Source organism: Mytilus galloprovincialis, chromosome 8 (genome assembly GCF_965363235.1).
Source record: "Mytilus galloprovincialis chromosome 8, xbMytGall1.hap1.1, whole genome shotgun sequence".
In the NCBI taxonomy this organism is placed as follows: Eukaryota; Metazoa; Mollusca; class Bivalvia; order Mytilida; family Mytilidae; genus Mytilus; species Mytilus galloprovincialis.
The window spans coordinates 73,690,118-73,715,483 of record NC_134845.1 but is presented as its reverse complement, the minus strand read 5'-3'; the positions used below and the strand labels follow the sequence as shown (position 1 = coordinate 73,715,483).

The window sequence follows — 25,366 nt, the reverse complement described above, 5'->3', positions numbered from 1 at the left end:
ATTTAAAAGGGAATGAAGTAAACTAAATAAATTTAAAAAAGGGAATTTTTCCGAAATATACCAAAGCTTGGAAAAACTTAACAATTGTTTATAACACTACCCGAACAGTCGATATTGATCCCCTGTTATGTAGATAGATAGATTAAAACTTTAAACAATTTTATTTTGAATAGAAAAAGAAAGTAACAATGTGAGCAAAATATTCTATAAAAAAGGCATAGTAAATAAAACTCTTAGGAATTCTTTAGAATGGGTCACCAAGTTTTCAAAATTTGTAATAGGTATTTTAATATTTATAAAAGCTGGCTATAAATAAGAATGCAATTGCATGAAGACATTTCAAAATAGAGGGAGGGTTGAGCGCTTACAATCATGTTTAACTTTACCACATTCTCCCGGAGCTCTTAATTTAGTGTTTTTCCTTTGTTGTTGTTCGTCTCGTTGTTTTATTCCTTTTTCATAAATAAGGGCCGTTGTTAATCTCTTTTGAATTGAATTGATTCATTGTTTGTCGCGTAGAGTCCTTTTACAGCTTACGGGGTTTACTCACTTTTGAAGCCAATACAGTACCTTTTAGTTGTTTATACTTTCGTCCTTTTATCTCCAGTAGGAAGTTGTCACACCGTCAGGCTACATCTCCTTGAAGATATATTTCGCCATCTTTGGCAACGATCTACAATCAAGATATTTTATGACATTGACCATAAAACTAAAGGGAACCTTTATTAACATCATTGTCCTGATTGTGCAAATATGTGTATTTGACACTTATATCTGTTTCTAAGGCCGTGTCCACATTGACCTAAACTCGGTGTTGTGTAAGTGTAACTCACACGTAAAATAAACAAAATTACGTTCCCATTGATAAAACATAATGTTTACATGTAGTGTAAATCATGTTTTGTCTACATGCAGTCGATACTCGATGTAGGCCTTGTGTAGATTAAGTGTACACAAAACTAGGCATTTAAAACATTAGTTTCACCGTGCATATTTAAGGAAGAAACGATGTTTTAATAAAATTGATATTTATAGCAATTATTTATGAAGTTCTTTACAGAAATATTTGTCTCAACTTAACCCCCTCTACTTGCCGACTTGTTTCTTTATTATTATGAGGTGACTTCATGCAGGAACTTCTTAGGAAGAAAGATAAGAAGTTAGCAATATCCTTTAACTCTACTTTCCGCTATATAGATGATGTTCTTTCACTAAACAATTCAAAATTTGGTGACTATGTGGAACGCATCTATCCCATCGAACTAGAGATAAAGGATACTACAGATACAGTTAAGTCGGCTTCATATCTTGACTTACATCTAGAAATTGACACTGAGGGTCGGTTGAAAACAAAACTTTACGACAAAAGAGATGATTTCAGCTTTCCAATTGTGAACTTTCCATTTCTAAGTAGCAACATTCCAGCAGCACCTGCATACGTGGTATATATCTCCCAATTGATACGATATTCCCGTGCTTGCATTTCCTATCATGATTTTCTTGATAGAGGGTTGCTGCTCACAAGGAAGCTATTAAACCAAGAGTTCCAAATGGTGAAGTTAAAATCATCCCTTCGTAAATTTTACGGACGCCATCACGAGTTGGTTGACCGTTATGGAATAACCGTTTCACAAATGATATCGGATATGTTCCTTACGTCGTAACTACAATTCCCTTCCCTTTAATGAATGTGACCTACCGAATAAGACTATTTACCGGATTAAAATTTTGTAATCACATAAGCAACACGACGGGTGCCACATGTGGAGCAGGATCTGCTTACCCTTCCGGAGCACCTGAGATCACCCCTAGTTTTTTGTGGGGTTCGTGTTGTTTATTCTTTAGTTTTCTATGTTGTGTCATGTTTACTATTGTTTTTCTGTGTCTTTTTCATTTTTAGCCATGGCGTTGTCAGTTTGTTTTAGATTTGTGAGTTTGACTGTCCCTTTAGTATCTTTCGTCCCTCTTTGATGTATTTATTTGTTTTCTTTAGAAATAAAACTTAACGTAGCTTTATTAAGCCCTTATCAAGACTCAAAGCAGCATCATTGCCGAACACATAATTCATTTGAAAATTAAGGTCTTTCCGAATCGACTTGACTTACACAGAAATATTTGCCATTGGTTTTTACTCAAACAACGATTCACTCATAAATGCATTACTTAAAAAGTGTGAGGCAAATGTTTTGTTTGTCTAGTATCTCGGATCCGTGAAATTACACTTAAAAAGTAAAAAAAAAACATTACCCCCTCCCTTTGCCAAATACTTCTTGGAGAAGAAATACCATTTGAACAAACAGAAAAGATAGAAATATAGTGATTCCTAGTATATCAATCCTTCTTCTTCGTCTGTAAGCATGTGTTGCAGCCTACGTTTTGTAATGCTTAATCGAGACATATTTAGTATCTTTAAACTACTGCAAATCATCAAAATTGCTTTCATAAAGAAGCAACCACTTAACTTCAAAAAAGAGGGGTGGGGATATTTTGTTTGTTTATCTGAGTCAGAATTTGGCCGCGCAAACGTTTTATTCCGGTTTTTTTTTCGATGCTGGTAATCAAATTTTTTTCTTCAACATTTAACACTATAATGTATAGGGAAACTCTTGATTCAGATTATTTTTTATCATCTGTAGAACCAGAACTGTTTTCTTTATCCAATTGTGGTTCGGAATATTTCCATCTCCCCTATTTAGAGTCAAATGGTCGTTCCCTTACTGCTAGAAAAGTTGTCCGAAAACGTTTCATTCAATTCTACGTTATGAACATTTAAATGACATAGAGTTTACAAATGTGAACAAATCTTATGTACAGGTAATTAAACAAGGTGTATAGATGTGAACAAATTTAATGTGAAACCAATGTCCAGTTCATTAAACTAATTGTAAACAAGTTTACTGTACATGGAATTTGGTGTGATCACGGCCTTATATGTGCAATTTTAAATCATTATAAACTCATCCAAAAATTTCATTCGCGTCTGTTTCTAGTTTTGAGTTTTTCCTGCAAAGCAATCCTTGTCATACTACCAAATTAAAAAAAAAAATGAAATATGTACAAGTATTACATCAAAAAACGTGATATAAAAGTACTGATGAAATTTTAAAGACCTTTTTAAACATTTCTATGGTAACTTAGATATAGATTTTTTCGCATTGACTTTGTTTAAGATTTCGTACTATTCGTTTCATTTCGTACAACTTATATGTATTTATTTAAGGTGCTTTCCTTATCCCGTATGCCATTATGCTGTTTATCGCAGGAATACCACTGTTCTTCCTGGAATTGTCACTTGGACAGTTCGCATCACAAGGTTGCATTACTGTGTGGGCTGTTAATCCAATGTTTATGGGTACGTGTGGAAGTAACTTCTAGTGACATATAGACGGTTTCATTATATCAACTTGATTTCCTTTGTCTATTCATTCTCATATTTAAATAGCTGGTCAAACAGGCAGGATCTTTGTTAGTAATGTTTAATTTGATTATGTTTTATTATACCTTACACTTATACTTACATGTGTGTCTTGAAATCTGATCGATCATAAGCAATTCTTTTCTTCAATTCTTTGAAGTTTGAGAATAAAATTATTTTGCGCGGCTCACATGATAAAACAATTGCCCGATTGAACATACAGTGTTGTAATAAGTGCAAAGGTTCAGTGTTTGTTTATTTTGCAGGAGTTGGATGGGCTATGGTTATGATCAGTGCTATAGTATCAGCATACTATAATATTATTATCATGTACTCAATATATTACATGATGGCGTCCTTTGTATCCTTGGATACACAGTTACCATGGACTAAATGTGATCCTGAATGGGCTTCAGAACTTTGTCGACATGATCCATATCCGGATTTTAAAACTATGACAAATGAAACATCTATTCACTTCGAAGCTATGAGTAAGATATATCCATATAAATTGCCATTTTTTAACTCGTTTCTCGGAGAAACTGAATACTTAGTAAAACATTCAATGTCTGTTTATTAATGAACAATATTGTGATATCGACAACACTGCCGAATTCAGTTACACATCTAATATCATGTATAAACATAAAAGTATCTATCTGCAAAGCAAAGATAACATTAGTTTACCAAAGTTAAACTTTCTTAAAAAACTATGAACTGATTCGCACTATCCTAATTTAATGTAATATGTGTGCATGTGGTTGTTGAACTAGTATTGGAAACCGCGTGGTATTTTTCGATATTGATTGATATAAAATGAATGTACTTTAAGAGTGTGTGTTATACACCCATGCTTTAAAATAAATTAAATTACTTGTTGAAAACTAAAACAATTATAAATAGACACGACTCTTGATGTGTCTATTTATAATAGTCTGGAGGTGTACCTAGATTGTCATAAATTATAAAATACAGATAATGCATTTTTGTAAACAATTGTATACAAACATTATTTAGCAAAGTAATCTTGCAAATTGCAGAGTAACAAAGCAAATAAACACGTATTAATAATTGATATTTTATATTGAATGTATCTGTGACATATATGCATAATAAAACGAACATGAATTAATAACAGTTGATCGGATCTGATATACACATAGTTAATTTTCCGACATTTGATATCTTATCCTGGACGAGAAAAGTCTGTAATTCTTTATCTCATTTAAGCCAATAGCTGTTGCTGTATCTCAGCCGCATCATTATGCAACCAATTAGAATCGATCATGGTATAAGTAATTAATTCAAGATGGCGTGTATTTCGACTGAAACTAATAGCTCCGCACCGTGATGCGAAGCAAAAAAGTGAAGAAAGGAAACTGATGACAAAATGAAAACTCGATTAGCCTTTGTTGTTTGTGCTATAATACCCTTACTGGGAAGTTTTCCAATTGGTTTCGGGAATTTTAATTTGTTGTTTAACTTATTTAAATATTGATTTTCACATTTGTCTGTTTTATCTATTTATAGTATTTGCAGTTATTAATATTGACAGTTGTTCTTCTCGTAGGACTAAAAAATAAACCTTGCCTACGGGGATTGTTACCAAACATATCTTCTGCAGTTGGTTTCAATGTGTCGATGATAGAGGACATACCTAATGATTTCTTGGTTTACAACACCACAAGCTGTGACTTGAAATTAAAAGTGCCTAGTGACGAATACTGGACGTAAGTGAAGACCTTTTTCGTTTATCTTTGCTAAAACAAACATTTCAGTTTTTGATTAAAAAAAAAATAATAAAACACAAAAAACATATATGTTCAAATTTGTGTCTATGATCTGAAATTTGTTTTTCTGTTTTCAAAACTCATAACAATATATTATTCCATATTTGTAGGCGATATGTGTTACGATTGCACGAGGCTGATGGTTTTGGTGATATGGGTGGTCTCAGTTTGAAACTGACATTATGCCTACTATTGGCATGGATAGTTATTTTCTTTTGCCTGATGAAAGGAATAAAATCATCTGGAAAGGTAATGATAAAATATGTTTCGTCCATATTTCTCGAAAAAGGTCGATGAGTTATTTTCTCTGTACCTTTTCTGAAATTGATTTATGATTTTCAATAAAAAGCACCTCATGTTATGTAATTGTAGATACTAGTATATATAATGCAAATAGACCGGTTTTAATCATACAAATCAAGAAAGCAATTACAACTAAGAAAACGCGATTATAACACCTTAACAACACAACCTTCGGAAACGGTGGAACGAAATTTAAGAAACTTAAGAATCCTGTTATCATGAAATTCTGGCACACAAATGCGACACAGTATGTGTTCTTATGATAATGCAGAATATGGCTGTTTTTGTTATTGCTTGTAAGACCAATGGAAAAACATGGGATCAATTACTATAACTAATAATTGGCCTTCAACAATAAAAACATATATCGTGTAGTACAATGTAAGCTATACACCGGAAGGCAAAATGTGAATCAATTCAATCGTAAAAAATAACGGCACGGGTTTCTACAGTATTATTAAGCAAAATATACTAAATATATGTATGGAAGGCAGCACCCAACGAAAACAGGATTACAGACTCAAGCTATGGATATACAGAAAAAGAAGGTGACGAGGTGAAACCCTCTAACATATAATTTTGCTAAAACGACACAGTACGTGAACAAAGTAAAAACACCAGTTGTGAAACAACTTGAATCATCAGATCGTTACCGTTAAACAAAGATAAAAACTAATACACAAGGATTCACATATCGATCTTGTGTGACGTTTTAGTTTTGTAAAGCGATGAAAAAATATGATGTAAGACTTACCTTAAATGTTCCAGTTTTATGAAGGAGACTGAACGCTACTTTTTAAATTTGAAAAACAACATCAATACTGGAAACTGGCATCAATACACTTTGGTGCACAGTTAATATTCACTAATTTACATTTTTAGTAAACAAAATAAATCAATTTTACAATGACTTCTTTCCTGAGAATTTTTATCAAGGAAAATGTTTTTTTTTTTTTTTCGATTATTAAGTAAGTTATATACATTTGTATTAATGATTATTAGTTACTCGTATACTCTGTAGTACCACCTTTGCAGGTCGTTTATTTCACAGCCACATTCCCATACATAATTTTGATTGCACTGCTAATCAGAGGGGTCACCTTAGATGGATATGAGAAAGGTATTAAATTCTACATGACAGCTGACTTTGAAAAGCTTAAAGAACCGAAGGTAACGTCATAGTCCACGATGACTAGTACTTCGGTACTGTTATGATTAAATTCATACATTTTACTATTAATTATGAGATTACATTTCTATTGTCTTATGCCAAACCTGAAACTGCCTAAACAAGATTGACAAAAGAATGTCTCAGATGTTCTTATTATACATGTAGTGGCGTAATCATATCTGATACCGTTGAATATATCTGTTTGGATTGTCGGATTGAATCTTCAATTCGATACTTGTACTTTCATTTTAGCACTTACTGTATCAATTTTCCTCTTTCTTGTTGTTAAGCAGTATGTTTTCATGATATATTGACAAGTGAGCAGTCATCTTCACAATACAGGTATTTTAAGAATTAAGGAGATTTGAATAAAAGTCGGAGATCAATTAAATGCTACATTTTAAAGAGGGAAGATCTTAGGTGCTCCAAAAGGGTAAGCAGACCCTGCTCCATGTGTGGCACCTTTAGTGTTGTCAAAGTTTAAAAAAAACTTTGTAACAAGTCTTATTCGGTAGGTCACATTCTAGTAAATCTTACAAGTATGGAATATATGCAACTTAAATGGCCTTTTTTCCGTTATACGACCTACGGATTTAACAAACAACAACATTTAATTCTTTACAGATTCCATAGTTGTATCATTTGCTTGAATCTTCATTTGTCGTCTGTGAGTTTTAATAGACTAACTGTTCATGATAGATTGTTCAATTGTTTTTAAAACGCACAATCATCATTCCAAGTATGTTTAATGATTCAACGTTAAATGAAGCAGTTTTTTGTAGATCAACTGTTTTAATCATAACTATTTATTTTATTTAGTATCATTTTTCTGTTTTAATTTTCAAAAAGTCTTTCAAAGATTTTTTTCTGTTATAAATATTTGTTATAGTTATCAATAGATTCGATTCAAGTGAACCTCTTCTTATATGTTCAGTATACAATTAAGTGTATATGTGTGGGATATTCATCCTGTGTTGTAGACCCATTAGTGGACTTCGGCTATTTGGTCGGGCTGTTGTCTCTTTGACACATTCCCCATTTCCAATCTCAGTTTTACTTTAAGTACCAAGAATGTATAGCAAGGGAAAGAAACGTTTTCAATAATTAAATGAAATTGCCTCTTTAACTGAATGATTTCTAGTTTTGCTTAATAGACGAATGCTCGAAAGTCATTGATATGTTTCTATTTTTTTCTAAGGTATGGGGAGATGCTGCTACACAGATCTTTTATTCATTAGGTCCGGCTTGGGGTGGACTCATGACGATGGCCAGCTACAACAAGTTTAAAAATAATACCGTTAGGTAAATACTTGTCACTTTAGCGTGAATGACGCTGATGCAAAATTATGGTTACTTGTCTTTTTCTGTAATATCATACATTTATTGATCACTTTGAAATATTGTGTAAGGAACAGTACATTAGACTTGATGACTTCACATTTCGGACAGTACAATGAATTGCATATTAACTTCATTTATATTAACTTACCAAATTTCAAAAGTTTAAATGTGTGTAACATGAATTTACAGGAAGGGAAAATAAGAAATAATTCCACCAAAATAGCTTCACACAGAAAAAATAAAATGAATGGCATTAGCATTGGGCCGCCATTTTAAAGAAACATTTTCACAAAAATCAAAAACTAAGAAGGAGCAATTATCTTAAATTTGTGTCATCTCATTTTTGTATTCTGTATTTAGTTCGTTCTGCAGATCTTGTAAAGTTATATTACATTAATAAAACGATAAATTCTACAGTGTCTAAATTTCAAAATTTATTGTACAGAAACATACTATCAGCATTTGTTAAAACATATTTATAATATCAGAAACTGGTGTATATTATTTATGTTAAATATTAGAAATATTCCATTGAAGTAGGATAAAGACTTCATAAAAGCCAAAAACACGATTATTCAAAAATATCAAACAACTGTTTAGATAGAATAACATCATTATAGTTATATCAGTGTGTATTAAAGTTTTATCAGTACATTAACATTTACAATTATATCAAACGTATTGTTATGTTTCAGGGATACATTTATTGTGGCGTTAACTAACTGTGGAACAAGCGTATTTGCTGGATTTGCAGTATTCTCTCTACTTGGATTCATGGCTACACAACTAAATAGAGAAGTTCAAGATGTTGTTGATGCTGGTATAGCTTTTGTTAAAAGTAACCTAGAATACTTTCGCTGGAAAATATTTTTGGCAGATTTTAATTTATCTGTTATTGTCCAAAACAGTAATATTTGCTCTATATTTAAATTATAAATAGTATAAACAATTTGGTGCAATCGAATCATTTTTCAAATTATCGATTATGAATCAGAATTATTCGTTTCAATTTAATTTTTGCATTCTGTTTATGCAAACACTTTAGAAAAAATCAGAGAAAATTTCGGTAGTATGTACGATTTTTAGTGTCATTAAACATCCATTGTAGATATTAAAGCATTAATTAATACTAGATACGAACTTCATTGTCAGTCGTCATCTGTAAGTTGTAAGCTTATCTGTTTACAAGCGTCAATTTAAAGCATAAAGCTACCTAAGCTTTCATTTTTTACTACATTTTTCCAGGTCCAGGCTTAGCTTTTATTGCATACCCAGAAGGAATCGCTAGAATGCCTTTTGCTCCTCAACTCTGGGCGTTTTTGTTTTTCTTCATGCTTTTTACACTGGGACTCGATAGTCAGGTTGGTTTGCTTACACAAAATTGTATTTTTTGAAATAATTTGTTGTTCTCTTATCCGATGATCATTTTGTTTTTAAAACATTCCGATTAGTTAGATATACAAAAACAATATTGCTGTGTTTGATGCGTTTTTTCAAAAGCAAAAAAATACGACGTTAGAGAAAAAAAAACATGGACTCTGTTGTTCCTACATTAAAGGAATAATATATTTCAATTTTTTGAAGAAAATGCAATAAGTGTAATGAAATGAGGTAGAAAGAATTACATTTTATTTAAAGACCATGTACATTTACAACACTCGACAAATGACGTAGACATATCTAAAGTTTACAAGAGTTTATTGATCATCGAAAAACTACTGTTGCCTCTCACGCATTATTTATGCTGAACTTTTTGAAACACTAAAAATTGGAAATATCTTCTCATGGGTAAATTAATGGTTGTATATAAATGAATATATTCACTGAATGTCGACTATTGATTTATTTTCTTTCAACTATCCAGTCAATTTTTATCTTGGTAGTTTAATTTTGACCTTTTGATCACAGAAGCAAAAACATTATACTTGCCAAAAAAAAGTAAAATCACAAATACTGAACTTAGAGGAAAATCAATTCGGAAAGTCCATAATCACATGGCAAAATCAAATAACAAACTATCCAAATGAAATGTTATATGTGCATATAAATTAATATCCCAAGAAACAGTCAAAATAGTAATCATGTTAAAATCTGATATGTAATTATTACCTGTAGTTTGCTATGATGGAGACAGTTATAAGTGGCTTTGTTGATACCTTTCCCTCCTTTCTGAGACCAAAGAAGGAATTGTTCACTCTATTCTGTTGTACCATTGGATTTCTAGCAGGACTGCCACAAGTAACAAAGGTATACACCCATGTTCATTATCATTGTTAGTGTATGACAGTTTGGCAACTACGTTGTTAATTTTTTTACTATACCGAGCGTCAGTAAAAGGGTGATACTTATGTGTATTTTAAAATAATAGAAATTCAAACGTCAGATGCTCTTCAGAAGTATACAAATACTTGTTAAACATCAGAAGTATAATCCAATAAGTTCCTACCTTAGTGAGAGCAAAAATCTAAAGTAATTACAAAATAATTCTAATATTCCTTAGTTAATCTGCTCTCTTTTTTAAAATTCACAATGAACTACTAATATGTGAAGTATAGATAAAAATGAGTTATAAAAAAGGCGAGAACGTCATATTTGGCGAAAAAAATAGCGGAGAATGTTTCGTTATGGATAATACAGAAAATGTTTTGTTAAAAAGGAAAAAAAATATAATAGTAACATAAACAGTTGTATTCACCAGATGCGCATTTTGACAATTGCTGCCTTTTCCGTTATGCTCGAGGCCAAAATATTTGAAAGTCGAAAACACGATTAAAACGTTGAAGAATTGATAAAACAAAAATTACTGAATTAAAGCCGAACCCGGACAATGGTTAAATCATATGAAAATAATGAAATTGATAATGAAGTCCGCAGCTAATGGTGTTAACAAATCTCAGTTATGTGTGTTCTCAATATTGCAGTTTCTCTAAAAGAAAGATTATATTTATACACGCACTAAAACCTTTAACAAGTCTTTCTGGGATTATTTAGTTAAATGGTCGCCATCGCACATATTAATTGGCTTTATTAATGTTTGATATTATAACCTACCACAGCCATTATAATTCTGAAAGATCACTCTTTTGTTATTTCTGTCGTTTTTATTGGTTTTGTCATGTTCCTGACTATAAAAGTGTGAGGAAAGTATATTTAACACTTTGTGCGGACTTTTTTGTTTACATTTCAATTGGTAGCTTATTCCATGCTCCGTAAGCATCCATGCTTATTTTTAAAGCAGATTTATTAAAACAATTGCCTGTATTATTTTCCTTAGGGTGGAATTTACTTATTAACGTTGGTTGATTGGTATGCTGGGAGTTACAATCTTATGATTGTTAGTATAGCTGAGATCGTCGGTGTGTGTTATATCTATGGTCAGTATGATTACCACATTGTTAATCCACAAATTGTGGACACAATATTTTCGTTTTGCTTTTTTTGGTCTTCGTATTTTTTAATACAAATACAATAGCATTTACTTTGGTCAATAATTAGAGGCATGCTTTTAAACCAGATTAAAACGGCTAGTTAAATACATGATAAACGTTATGAAATATTCAATCTAAATGAATTTTTCATAACTTGTGAAGTCCCCACAAAATACAAATCCTAAATTCTATAAAAAATAATAAATATTTCTTTCTCAAAATAATTTTAATTCGAAATATGCGTTATTACAGTAAGAAATCAATTATAGGTAGTCTAGAATATTCTTAAAAATGTATAAACTCCTAAACCATACTGACAAGTTACAATATATGTTCAGTTGAAGGGCAAGGTTATCATGAAAGAGAACAACATGGAACAAATGTGGATAGAGACTTTACTTATAAATAGTATACGAAAGACTAATTGAACTTTTACAATATTTAAATAAACGCATGGATATTTTTACTGTAACATTTTACCAATTTTGTTTAAGTTACAATATGTACAATCATGTTATTCCATACCAAATATATGATTATGTTCTATTAATTTATAAATTTTTGGTTGCAGGAGTAAATAACTTTCGTAAAGACATTGAGATGATGTTAGGAAAACAAAATATTATTCTTATGAGTTATTGGTATTGTACCTGGATGTTTGTTACACCTGTAGCTATTACAGTACGTTATGAAACATGTGTCTGTATGGTATCATTTTAGTTTGAGAATAATTGTGTCTTCTGTCTTTCAATAAAACTGTCTTTAATCAAAGAAGAAATTGACATACTGGCTCTCTTACTAAAACGGAAAACAAATTATACAATCAAGTTTTTATAAATATTGCCCCTATATATTGGAACATGGGGCCAGAGATACGATTTGATATTCCACGTTGTTCTTAACTTGTTTTACTATATACGAAGAAGTAGTCATCTCGTACCCACAACTTCTTCTTACAATGAATCTGTCATATAACCATTAATTCCGTACATAGTTTGAATTTTCTAATTGTTTTTTCTAACCGGGTAATAAGGGTATTTTTATGCAGCAACACAATGAATTTTTCGTGCTCTTGATATTGTTTTTGTTCATTGTTTACCAATAGTTAATAGTTGCTATCTCATTTGGTCTCTGGCAGAAAGGGGTCTCATTGACTTATCATAATACATAGCTTTATTCTTATCTATACTCTATAGCCTTCAGATACCGATGCAATACATATATCATGTATAAGCGGCTGTAATTTACATGCTTTAATATAATAGTAATAGAAACATCTTTATTTTCAAATGTTGTACAAGTTGAAACCATTTTAAGCAATATTTTGTACTTGTTATAACATGTACGAGATACTCAATAAACTTTTGTACATGTTATGACTTTCAGTTTTGCCCTTTACAAACTATAACTTTTACAATATTTCTGAATAATTTCTCATTAAAAACTTGAATGAGTCTGAAAATAAATCCAAAAATAAATGTGCATCAAATTTGCTAAGTTCGGCGAACATCTATATCGGATTTGTGCCTAATTCATTTAATTTGTCAGTCAAGATTATGGAGGATTCCCATGATATCTTACATACCATAAGCTTGGTGTACTAAGGGTAAACTAGATTATTATTGTTTTACTTACAGTTCATCGTATTTATGTCAGCCCTAAGTTATGCTCCAGCTAGTTATGGAGGTTACGAATTTCCAGGTTATGCACAGGCTCTAGGATGGTTGATGTCATTGTCTCCAGTAGCTGTAATAATAGTTATAATGATCGCACAGATAATACGTAAAGGGGTAGGTCAAATAAATATCGATACAAAATGTATTTTTTTCAGATCAAGACTATTTTGATGTATATGGGATATACTACATTACAGTCTTTATATAAAAAAGGAAAAGAACGAAGTTTTCTCAATATCATCAATAACATTCAACTTACTTCCAGTTTTTTTTTAATACTGAATTTCATGATTTTGTTTTGTGCTTTTTTCTACTTGTTATAGAATTTTAAAATATATTTCACTCCTTCTATAACCAATAAAGCAATAGGATCATTTTCCCGATTCATTTCAAAACTTTCAAAATGTTGCCTGATTTATTTTTTTCTTTCTAATTTCAGTTTCCAGCAGCAGTGAAAACTGAGCCCAATTGGGGTCCAGCTTTAGATGAACACAGAGCTTTAGATCCCCTTAGATATGAACCAATACGGCGAGGAACATTCAAAATAAATGGTGATGTTCAAGAAGTTAACGGCCATAATAATATTACCTTCATTGGAGATGAGAAAACAAAATACACACCACATGTGTCAGACTAATTTCAATAAAACATCAAGGATTAAACCAGTCAATAATGGAAACATACAGGATATAATAACGTTATATAAAAAGATATCTTAATCAACGGAGTTTTCATAAACCGTTGTATGCTTTAGTATAGCATTATGCTTAAAACAGTTACATAATATCATAATAAATACTCAACAATGGACTCGACCACGACAGTGTTGTACAGTTTTACGAATATTTACGTATTGGTACCTTTTTTACAGAATTTACTATCTGGCCCACAAATTATGTCCTTATCTATGCTTTGGTATATACATTATATGAACAAGACAATACATTTATACATTATGTAACTCATCTTCGAAAATTATGTTTTATCCAACATGTCTAAATATTTTGAATGCGTACCTTAGTTGAATTCAGTCACGTGAATTATTTTTTTCTTCGTTTTTATTATATACGTACGATTTCTGTTTTTTTTTTCTGTTTAATAATAAAAAAAACAAATAAAAGCAAAAGAGTAAAAAATGAAATTGCTGTATTTTATATTACAAATAAAGTTGATTTTATATTATTTATTGTTGCCTGATTATTTTTATGAACATTTGTCCTTACCAAGTTTTATTGTTATCTTAATACTTTTTAAAGTAGCTGTAACAAACCAAACGTACACATATAGAAAAAAAACTCTAAACCACGAATGAAATTCGGCATTTTATAATCTAAATATATCATGCACTACAGTACGAACTGTTCTAGCACAATTAAACAAATGCACATATGTTGTCTTTAAAATATGTTTCTTTAATATTTGAAGTCTTCTTTACCACGTTTGAGTTGGAACCCCGCCGAGGGAAGATTTAACATTGTTGTGCTGATATATAGAGTAATATAATATGTGTTTTTTTAACCGTGTATCAACTTCACCGGTGATCCGAGGGACGGATCTGTCGTAGAAAGCTGATTATTTATAGTTCAGTCCAGGTTACCGAGTGGTCTACAGTTTGCACACAGTGTTGTTCTTTTCGATGTTGTTTCAATATCTCAATAGTATTAGCTCAAATCCCGTCGGCAAAAATTTCCTTCCGCAATTTTTTCACAAAAAAAAAGAGAGAGAGGGGTTAAGATTCTTTACGATAGATAATTTAGCTGATCTGTAAAAATTCCATCTTCAAGCCTTATATATCATGTACTGTGTTACGAGGCTAGATTGAAACTGACGAGAAAAGATAAAACCCAGCCACTATAAGTTTTGATATACAGTACATATTGTAGAGTTGTCTAGTGCTTCGGGAATAGTGCAAGGCGATTTGGTGCCACGATGTATCTGTAGCATTAGTACGAATTCCGCCCAGAAAAGAACAAAAACATTTGCTTCCGCAAATTTACAGATCTAATATTGTTGGGTTGATGTTTAGACATTAAATTATAAATATGTAAATCTGAAAAAACCAACAGTGTTAGAATTAGATTTTTCTGCCTACAAACGTTTGTCCGTCCCTCAGCAGGATTAGACCTTGCACCTTTGATACACTACAGTACCAATTTAATAATACTGTTGGATATTTAGATGATATACATATGGACTCTCAATAATGACGATTCAGTTGTAAAATAAAGAGATTATCCTGTTCAACTAATTTTAAATACTAGTCAAGCTAATACTGACAATAAACACTGTCCTTTCCTTGATCTTGGTATTAATATCATTAACGGGAAGTTTGATACAAAAAATTCTGATAAAAGAGATGATATTCATTTCTTATTGTTAATTATCCATCTTTAGATGGTGTCGTTCCCTTGTCACCATCTTATGGTGTTTTTACATCTGAACTTATACGATTTGCTCGTGTAAGCAACAACGTATTATATTTTAGCGAAAGAACTTTATGTATAACTGAAAATTATTACCCCAGGTTTTTCGGTATCACAAACTTGTCAAAACATCTACTTAATTTTATCATCGATATAAGGATATCATTCTTAAATATAAATCATCATGCAGACATCTTATACGTTTAGGTATTTCAAATTTCTAATCTTTAAAGGAAATAGTTATTACAAAAAACAAAAAAAATCACCTCAAAAGCTAACAATACCTTTAAACAGGAGGGATATAGTTACGATACTGTTGTCAGATTAACAAGAACCACGGAACTACATGCTCCTGGCTCTAGGTTGCACTTTGTAAATACAGCTGTTTCTGACAACACGCCTCTTATGGGGAGAAATTGAATATTCATAGAAAATTAATTTTGTTTACATACTGGTTCTTTCCAGTTATGCTCTCTGTGTTCCATATCGCAGAGACAGTACTGGAGAATGTTACCAGTAAATAAACACGTGCATATTGTTTACATTGAAATCTGTGGTAACCTTTCATTCGAGGTAGGGGTAGTTAAGAAAATTAGTGTAAGTTTAAACTCTGAGAAGTTCAGGGCATATAAACGTTGAAAATATGCCGCACATCCCTATATTTTGACCTTTGAAAAAAATTGTGGTGCAAATGAGCTTTCAATTCTTGGATAAGATTTTTGTCAAAACTTCATAGTAAAAGTGGTACAGTTTTAGCCGTAAAAGGAGTTCCTATGGGAAATTGCATTGTCAATATTTACAGAAATGCAACCTATATAGGGTAAAAAAGGGGAACATTCAGAATTTAACCAAATTTGCTTTATTTCACAAATTTTAAAGAAATTAACTCAAATATGAAGTTTTATAAATATTTAATGAAGATTGATAGAATCCTGGGCCTTAGATATGATGACTCAGCATAAATTCACAGTTTACAGTATGCATATTTTACTTAAAGTCCTGGATACAAAATTAATTCATAACATTTGCATATTTGTAGGTTAAATTGTTAAAAAGTGCTTATATTTACTCTTCGCGGTCATTGAAACTCATAGATCCTTCCTGAATATTATTTATGGAGTATTTGTGTCCTTTCGATAACCCAAAATTAAGCCGCAACACCTAATTCTTCTTTTTTGTCACCACGGCATAACAAATACAAGCTAGAAAAACAAAAATATATCTCAAGAAAACTTACAATAGTGTGTTCTATCCTGAATATGTACTAAATATTTCAAATTGCTAGAAACAGCAGAATGATTTAGGAAATTTGAGGACCCAGGGGCAAAAAACATAGAAAATTGCCTACCCCCTGGGTCATAAAACAAATAATTTAACTTGTAAATGCTATGATTTGATGATTTTAAAGTTCTTGATATAGAAAACAGTAACTATGCTTGGAAGTTATGCAAAAATCAGATGTTAGCAGTCATCTCTACAACATTTGAAGTGAATTTATATCTCAGACTGGTATCTGCATACATACAACTATTGCAAATATGGCTTTGTTTGAACACTTCTAGTATATATAGTAGCTAAATTGTGTCAGATATATGGTTACAGATGATACTGTTGTGACAAGAATTCTAAATTGACCATTTCAGGCAGAAAATGTGTTCTTTAATTGACAAATAGGCATACAGTAAGATGTGGACTGGAGACAGAGGCTGGATTGGATACTTTACATAATCTTGAATGTTGTGATGATTGACTGCTAAACATTACATTTATAATATTCTGATATGCTTTCAATATGTTATCAAAACAGTTATTAACAGGTTCTATGCATTTTTTATCAGAAAATATGCAAATAGGGTAAGCTGACAATAATTAAAGTCTTGTTTTCAAATTCTTAAAAAAATGAAACAGGGGAGGGGGTATAAAATGTATAGTAAAGAAAAACTTAGAGTATACACAGTGATTTCTTAAAGACTATAATTCTGATAAATGAGTATTAATGTGAGAAAAACTGATTTTAGAGAGTTTTCTATTTGAATAAATGTCTGTATAGGTTGCACTTTGTAAATACAGCTGTTTCTGACAACACGCCTCTTTTGGGGAGAAATTGAATATTCATAGAAAATTAATTTTGTTTACATACTGGTTCCCAGTTATGCTCTCTGTGTTCCATATCGAAGAGACAGAACTGGGGAATGTTACCAGTAAATAAACAGGTGCATATTGTTTACATTGAAATTTGTGGTAACCTTTCATTCGAGGTAGAAGAAGTTAAGAAAATTAGTGTAAGTTTAAACTCTGAGAAGTTCAGGGCATATAAACGTTGAAAATATGCCGCACAGCCCTATATTTTGACCTTTGAAAAAAATTGTGGTGCAAATGAACTTTCAATTCTAGGATAAGATTTTTGTCAAAACTTCATAGTAAAAGTGGTACAGTTTTAGCCGTAAAAGGAGTTCCTATGGGAAATTGCATTGTCAATATTTACAGAAATGTAACCTCTAGGTACATAAAGAATGCGGTAGAGTTATGGTTTGGGAAGGGTTGACATGTTTACTGGCGCCAAATCCTCCCACTACCAACAGAAGAACCATCTATAAAAAAACGACAGATGGATATGTCAGGGAACTATTTACTTCATTCAACAAAAAATTACCCAAAGTACAGATCTGAGAGTACTCTTAGTTACTGAAAGCTAGTTCAAAGACAATAACAATTTATACAAAAATCATGTATATAAGACTAAAATATCACTCAGCTCATGCGCAGTATAGAATATTAATGGATTTGGTGTAAAGATGATATAAACTTTACCTTGTGCAACGCCAAAATAAAAGGTATCGGAAGATTGTAGAACTGTACAACAATAATATTTAGTATGGTTCTGTTCAACTGATAACAAAATCAATATTTATTGCTAATAAAACAATATTCAAAGATTGGATTACAGTGTTAAATTCTAACCTTTTAGAAACATTTTAGATAAGTTCATCCGTTTTTAAGTACAATGTATGGTGATGCTCTCTTGTTATACTTCTCTGTTTGTCATCGTGAAATATTGTTTTTGTTAGAATGAAGAACGTGGTATGCGTATCTAGTAAACTAGTAATTATGTAATCTTATTGTTGATTATTGTTCAGGAACACCAAAAAAAATCTTATATCTAATGCTAGGTTTAAATTATGTTAAATATAATGCAAGGCCGAAATATGATATATCATTACGTAATATATTTTTGAATGCTTTCTTTAGATTCAAACTGCACTTTAAAGTTATTTGATATTTGATGTACTTATAATTGCCCAAATTTTAAATACTCTTTATGTTATAATTGTAAAACAAATATGCATTTTTCCTAAATACATTAATGCGCATGCGCATTAGTTGACAAATTCATGTTTACCTATTTGGCTTAGATTCTCTTATTTGATTTATAACATACTCAAACATATATTTCAATTACAAAAAGTATAAAATAAACAACTAAAAATGGATTGAAACGATAATATGTATCAGCATTGTGTGTGTATTTTTGTCTAGACGTAATCCAACTAACAACGAGACTACACCCGAAGATTGCCGACGATTATATAATACCCGATAAAAACATATAGAAATAGAAATAGAAAGTGATCACGTACAATTTGATTTTTCTAGGTCTGTTTAATTTAATTTCACAATATAGGTTAAAAGTATGTTAATCATCGTTTTCGCTTGTATAAAATAAAATAAATTGCGTATCGAATCTGTTAACCAATTATTTTTTTTTTCTTTTTCACTTTCAATGTTGACATTTTTTTCCCTTTTGATAGCTTAATACATGCGTAACCAATCTCTTTACCTAAGGAGTTGAATTGAAGGATTCATTAAAGTCAATTTATTTAAGTGAATAATTCATCAACGATGTTTCTTAGTCTTTTTTGGCAAAATTGAATCAAACTGGAGGCTAATATCGAATTTTTATTTCACTATTTCCCTTTCATTAATGATTGAACAAAAACAAATCATATTTCAATTTTTTTTTATCATCTCCCCTTTATAGAATGCCAAACATTTAGGCCAATTAAGTTCAAAAATAAATGTCAATCTAACATGGCAATAATTCACATTTTCTGACATGCACTAATGTAAATTACATGTAAAATAATAAATGTTAATGAATACATGCATACGATACATAACTAAAAGCAGGCATAATTACATATTACCATCGTTATCTCATTTTCCAATGGGACAGCCCTTTTATCAATCAATGTAGAACTGAAATGCTTTATCGTTACAGAAAATTCAAATGTTCCCCAAATATAACAATTTTTGTCATAAAATTGTTGGTGAAATACAAGCGAAATATTTTCGTAAATACCATTTTTGTGGAATCAAAAGTGTTTGAACGTAAATAACGTTGACTAGAAATTATCATTAAAATAGTTTACTTGAAGTTAAAAAAAAGTTTTATGTTATATCAGAGACATATAATACTATATGTCTCTATCAGAGACATATAATACTATATGTCTCTGGTTATATACATACATGTACGATTGGTGTAGACATGTTTTTTCTCGGCACCTGCATTATCAAAATGCTCTTTCAAAAATAATTTCCTTTCGATGTTCTCAAATTGACTTAGCCTTTTCTTTCGTTAGAAAGATAAATACGCTAGATATACTTACTGCATGTGTGGTCAGATGATTAAAACAGTACCGTGTACTATTATTGGCACCAATTGCGACCTTTTGATAGCAGAATTGATCATGTACTGTTGTGGGTCATAGTTTAAGACAAAAAGCAGCAATTATTTGTCTAAATTCCATTTTATTGATAAATTCAACAAACCCTGTCGCTATCTTGATAATATTTTTTTTTTTTTAAATAATCAAGGATTCTCTGAGTCTGCGTCAGAAATGTTCCTTTGGTAAACATAAGAAAATATATCCAAACTCGTTCGATATGCCCATGTCATTCGTTTCGTGATGATTTCAATGAGCGTAATCTATGTTTTACTTCAGAAATCTGTACAAAAAACTATACCTGATTACTTCAAAAATAAAGCTACACCTGTTATTTCTTATACTTACACCAAGTCTATTGCATCCAAGATTTTTCAACCATAAGAGGGTTTTAGAGGCCGTTAACCTCAAAGATATGAAATCCAAGCCTCTGGATTGCTCATGTGCATCGTCACAATACAATTATAGTCCAGCTGGTCATGTTATTACTGGTGACTTTGGCATCGTTACCAATGAACATCAAGAGAGTTGTTAGCCAAAGGGACCAAAATATAGAATTCCCCAGACCATCAACTGGAAAAGGAACTTCAGTTTACTGATGGATGCAGTTGATGACTATGCAAGAAAATGGGTAAAGCGCAAACCAGATGAAGCAGAACTGGACACTTTGTCTGAATGGATCAAAGCTATTCGATCGTGCCTTCAGAAGCGCATTCAAAAGAAACGATGTACTATGAGCACAAGAGTTACTTTCCCTTTCAAGAATCCGGATGTTGTGGCTTTATCCTGTTTGCATGACAAATATGTTTTGTTCCTGCAGATAAAGACTCTAATAATATTGTCTTCATATGTAAAACCATTATTTGCAATGTCTCACAACAGAGCTTGGAATAAATAAAACAACTGGTAATCCTACATATTCCTATCATTTACCAAGGACGAGATTTTACAAAATCACAAATCTTTTTTAGTATCAACATCAAGGAAAATGAAGAAAATTTACCATCATTATAGATACCAAAACTACACAAAGCTCCATATAAAGAACGATACATAGCTGGATCAACAAAATGTTCGACTAAACATCTTTCTAAAATGCTTTGTACAGTTAAAGATGGGCTTCAAAAATATTGTGACGAGATATATTCTACCAGTGGTGTTAACCAGATATGGATTCTCAAAAATTCGAAAGATCTGCTGCTTAATCTTCGATCACAATCTTTGCAATTTTGCAGCAACATAAAGACTTTTGATTTTTCTACCCTTTACACTACTATTGCCCATGCTCAGTTGAAAGACCGACTCCACCGGTATTCAAATGGGTACTAATTGTGCACCCCTTCTAGTCGATTTGTTTTTGTACTCATATGAAGCAGAATCCATTCAAACCCTTCTAAAAGACAAACAGAAAAAGTACCTTGCGTAATTCTTTAATTTCACTTTCCGATATATTGATGATGTCCTATCACTTAATAACCCATATTTCAGCCAATACTTGCATCTCATATATCCCTGTGAACTTGCAATTAAGGATACTACTGATACTAGAAGGACTGCTTCATACCTTGATCTTTTCCTCAATATTGACACAGATGGACGACTTCACACGAAAATCTATGATAAACGGGACGATTTCAACTTCCCAATTATCAATTTCCCATTTATCAGCAGCAAAATACCCTCTGTCCCTTCGTATGGTGTTTACATATCTCAATTAATACGTTATTCCCGTGTATGTTCACACTATAAGGACTTCATATACAGGAGTGTGCTCCTAACGCAGAAACTGCTCCAACAAAGTTATGAGGAGGACAAATTAAAAATAACACTCCGTAAATTTTACGGACACCATCACGAATTGGTTGACCCATACGATGTATCTTTGTCCAAACTAACTTTGGACATTTTTACCACGTTTTAGATTATGGTTTGTCATTACGTCGCCTGATCTGTTTATTACCGAACGTGACTTATTCCCGAATGTGACTGTTTTGCTGAGTGTGAATTCGTATTGTTTTAAGACGTGGCACGGTACTTTTCCTTCCCAAATTAATTTGTTGGGTTTTGATGTTGTGTTTGTTGTTGTCATCGGATTTTGTCAAATGTCTTAACGTTTGTAATTGTAAATCTTTTTTTTTTTTCCTGTTGTACTCGTGTGTTGTGTAACTACTCATCCAGTTCATTTGTTAGATATAATTTTGGATCGACGAAATTTACACGATAAATTTTGTTTGCAGTTAGATCAAAAGAAACACCCACAAAGCTAAATAATACAATTAATTATCTAATTACTACTACAATTAAATATTAATTAGTATAATTTTCACTGCTATTAATACAAGTTAGATAAGTCATACAAAGCTAATCTTGAATTTCATTCAAATTCGTTCTTATTTTTTTTGGAACACGTTTTAGAAATTTAAATATGACGTGGCTGTGTGCGTTGCATTAACTATGGTTAACAGGGCTGTGATTTTGTAAGGTATTCGTTTTTATTTTATAGCTAGTCACTACTTCAGTTTAATCATGTTTATCTATTATATTGTCATTTCATAAAATTTACTGTTTGCAAAACTATGTAATATTCTTGATAAAAATGATGTTTTTGTCCCAAGCGGATAACCCTGGTCTCACAACTTTTTGGAACTTTTGGTCCTCGGCGATCTTCAACTTTGTAATTGTTATGGCTTTCAAACTTTTTACATCTGACCATAGTTTTGTGTTAACGTAGCGCGCGTAGGGCGTATAAATATATTTTTTAACCTGTTAAATTTTGATGGCTATTATTCGTTTGCTTCTCTGTCTTATATTTTCTTCCATTTATCTGTTTATTTATTGTAACCCTGTCGTGAAATGTTGTCATTGTAATGTATAATTAACAGTGCCATTACAGTGGGAGGTTTGGCATGCCACAAAACCAGGTTCAACCCACTATCTTTTTCATAAAATGCCCTGTACAAGTCAGGAAAATGGCAATTGTTACATTATAGTTCGTTTCTGTGTGTGTTACATTTCGGTGTTGTTTCTCTGTTGTGTCGTAGTTCTCTTATATTTGATACGTTTCCCTCAGTTTTAGTTTGTAACCCGGATTTGTTTTTTCTCTATCGATTTTTGAATTTTGAACAGCAGTATACTACTGTTGCCTTTATTTACTATAGTATTAATGTATGGACTTTTTCATATTCGCCCTGTAACATGCCCTAGATATTAATAATGGCTAAGGATTGTTGTAATGGCCCCGAGGCCATTATTAATATCAAGGACATGTTACAGGGCCAATATGAAAAAGGTCCATATATTGATACTTTTATAAACCAACTAAGGCAACTTTTCTGTATTGGACCTGTTATAGATTCGTGGTTAGGTTTATTTGGATTCGAGACGCAAAGACTGTTCAGTGTTCTTGAATGAAGTTGCCTTAGTTGTCTGTACTCAGAGTAAATTTTGAGGTGAAAATACGGCCATTTTAGTCATAGGGTCCACATGAACCTTAATTAATGCATGAACTATTATCATAAGATTCACATGAAACCTGTTCACGCAAGTTTCAAATATATGCTCGTTTGATGTGAAAATCAGGCGATATTAATATTAATTCATATGAGTGAAATTCCATGTACAGGACGAAATAAAATTAGGTTCATGTGGACCCTATGGCTAAAATGGCCGTATTTTCACCTCAAAATTTACTCTGAGTACAGACAAATCTGCGCATCTGTAAAAAAATTCAGGCATAGCATGCCCTAGATAAATAAATTTCAAATATGTTTTATGTTTTAGAAAAATAAAAACTTACCAGGATTTTGCCGTGCACTTTTTTTTTCGTTCCTCCAGAAGGTGCCAAAATAAACTAAGTTGAGAAACAGGTTTGAGAACTTCCCCACAGGTAATAATTGAAGTGAGCTGTATTGCTTGACATGGACATGAGATGGACAATAGATACCTACCTGACAATAATTGGTTATTCAAACTGTGTACCTGAGTGGACCATATCAAGGTAAACTCAACTGTTTGTTGATTTTATCATCCTCTCCAGGGACGAAAAAAAGTGTACGGCAAAATCCAGTTAAGTTATGAATTTTCTAAATCATACATTGCATTTGAATTCTATTTATCTAGGGCATGCTTTGCCTTAAAACTTTTCCAGATGCACAGGTTTGCCTGTACTCAGAGTAAATTTTGAGGTGAAAATACGGCCATTTTAGCCATAGGGTCCACATGAACCTTAACGATCCTTAACGATAGTCGACAGGGGAAATGAAAATAAAATATACTCATTCAGATCCCGACACATATTTTTTTCTCCATTTCTCTGAGAAGGAATAACGTTATATTCCGTACACCATAACGTCACACGTTTTTGGTCAAAATCTAGGCCTATCGATCAACTTTGAAGCCATTTATTTCAAAAACAAGGATGGTGACATATGAGTTTCTATACATGTATGGATTCACTATGCAATCCTGGATATTATGTTAGTTTTTTGTTTTTCTCCGTATATAAGAAAATAGCCATCCATTCGAAAATCTAAAAAGGTAAGCCGAAAAAAAGATATTTCCCCTATATACCTTAGTAAATTTGTCGCCAAAATTGACGTTTTCCTATGAAAATCACAAAAAAACAAAAATGGTGACCCCCATTTTTTATCACATATTCCGATGTATCTCGATTCAAAGTACACGTATGCCAAAAAATTTGGAAATCGGGAGATATGGCATTCGGTATCGTGTTACCTTAATCAATTTTTCTTATATTTAAACTAGAGCTCCGTGCATCATTATGAGTCTTAAAATAGAGAAAGGAAATTTGGAATGTGTCAAAGCGACAACAACCCGACAATAAGGCAGACAACAGCCGAAGGCCACCAATGGGTCTTCAATGAAGCGAGAAACTCCCACACCCGGGGGCGTCCTTCAGCTGGCCCCTTAAAAAATATGTCTACTAGTTCAGTGATAATGGACGTCATACTAAATTCCGAATTATACACAAGAAACTAAAATTAAAAATCATACAAGACTAACAAAGGCCAGAGGCTCCTGACTTGGGACAGGCGCAAAATTGCGGCGGGGTTAAACATGTTTATGAGCTCTC

At 31.9% G+C, this 25,366-nt stretch overlaps 1 protein-coding gene and 1 long non-coding RNA gene across 2 annotated transcripts in view; one reads left to right on the top strand and one right to left on the bottom strand.

Moving 5' to 3' along the window:
* LOC143042542 (sodium-dependent proline transporter-like) overlaps nt 1-14,306 on the top strand; it is a 56,505-nt gene extending 42,199 nt beyond the window's left edge. Inside the window, exons 3-15 of the mRNA XM_076214915.1 lie at nt 3,221-3,352; nt 3,682-3,906; nt 4,986-5,145; nt 5,316-5,454; nt 6,544-6,678; nt 7,878-7,981; nt 8,716-8,840; nt 9,266-9,381; nt 10,136-10,267; nt 11,295-11,394; nt 12,020-12,129; nt 13,086-13,238; nt 13,564-14,306. Of these exons, the coding sequence (XP_076071030.1) occupies nt 3,221-3,352; nt 3,682-3,906; nt 4,986-5,145; nt 5,316-5,454; nt 6,544-6,678; nt 7,878-7,981; nt 8,716-8,840; nt 9,266-9,381; nt 10,136-10,267; nt 11,295-11,394; nt 12,020-12,129; nt 13,086-13,238; nt 13,564-13,761 (1,829 nt within the window). The 3' untranslated portion in view covers nt 13,762-14,306. The remainder of the gene's footprint in view (nt 1-3,220; nt 3,353-3,681; nt 3,907-4,985; nt 5,146-5,315; nt 5,455-6,543; nt 6,679-7,877; nt 7,982-8,715; nt 8,841-9,265; nt 9,382-10,135; nt 10,268-11,294; nt 11,395-12,019; nt 12,130-13,085; nt 13,239-13,563) is intronic.
* LOC143042543 (uncharacterized) lies at nt 584-24,212 on the bottom strand. The gene is made up of 3 exons (XR_012968040.1): nt 24,071-24,212; nt 13,084-13,194; nt 584-673 (listed from the first exon to the last, which is right to left on the bottom strand). It is a non-coding gene; the product is annotated as an uncharacterized LOC143042543 (long non-coding RNA).
* Nucleotides 24,213-25,366: the final 1,154 nt, after the last annotated feature.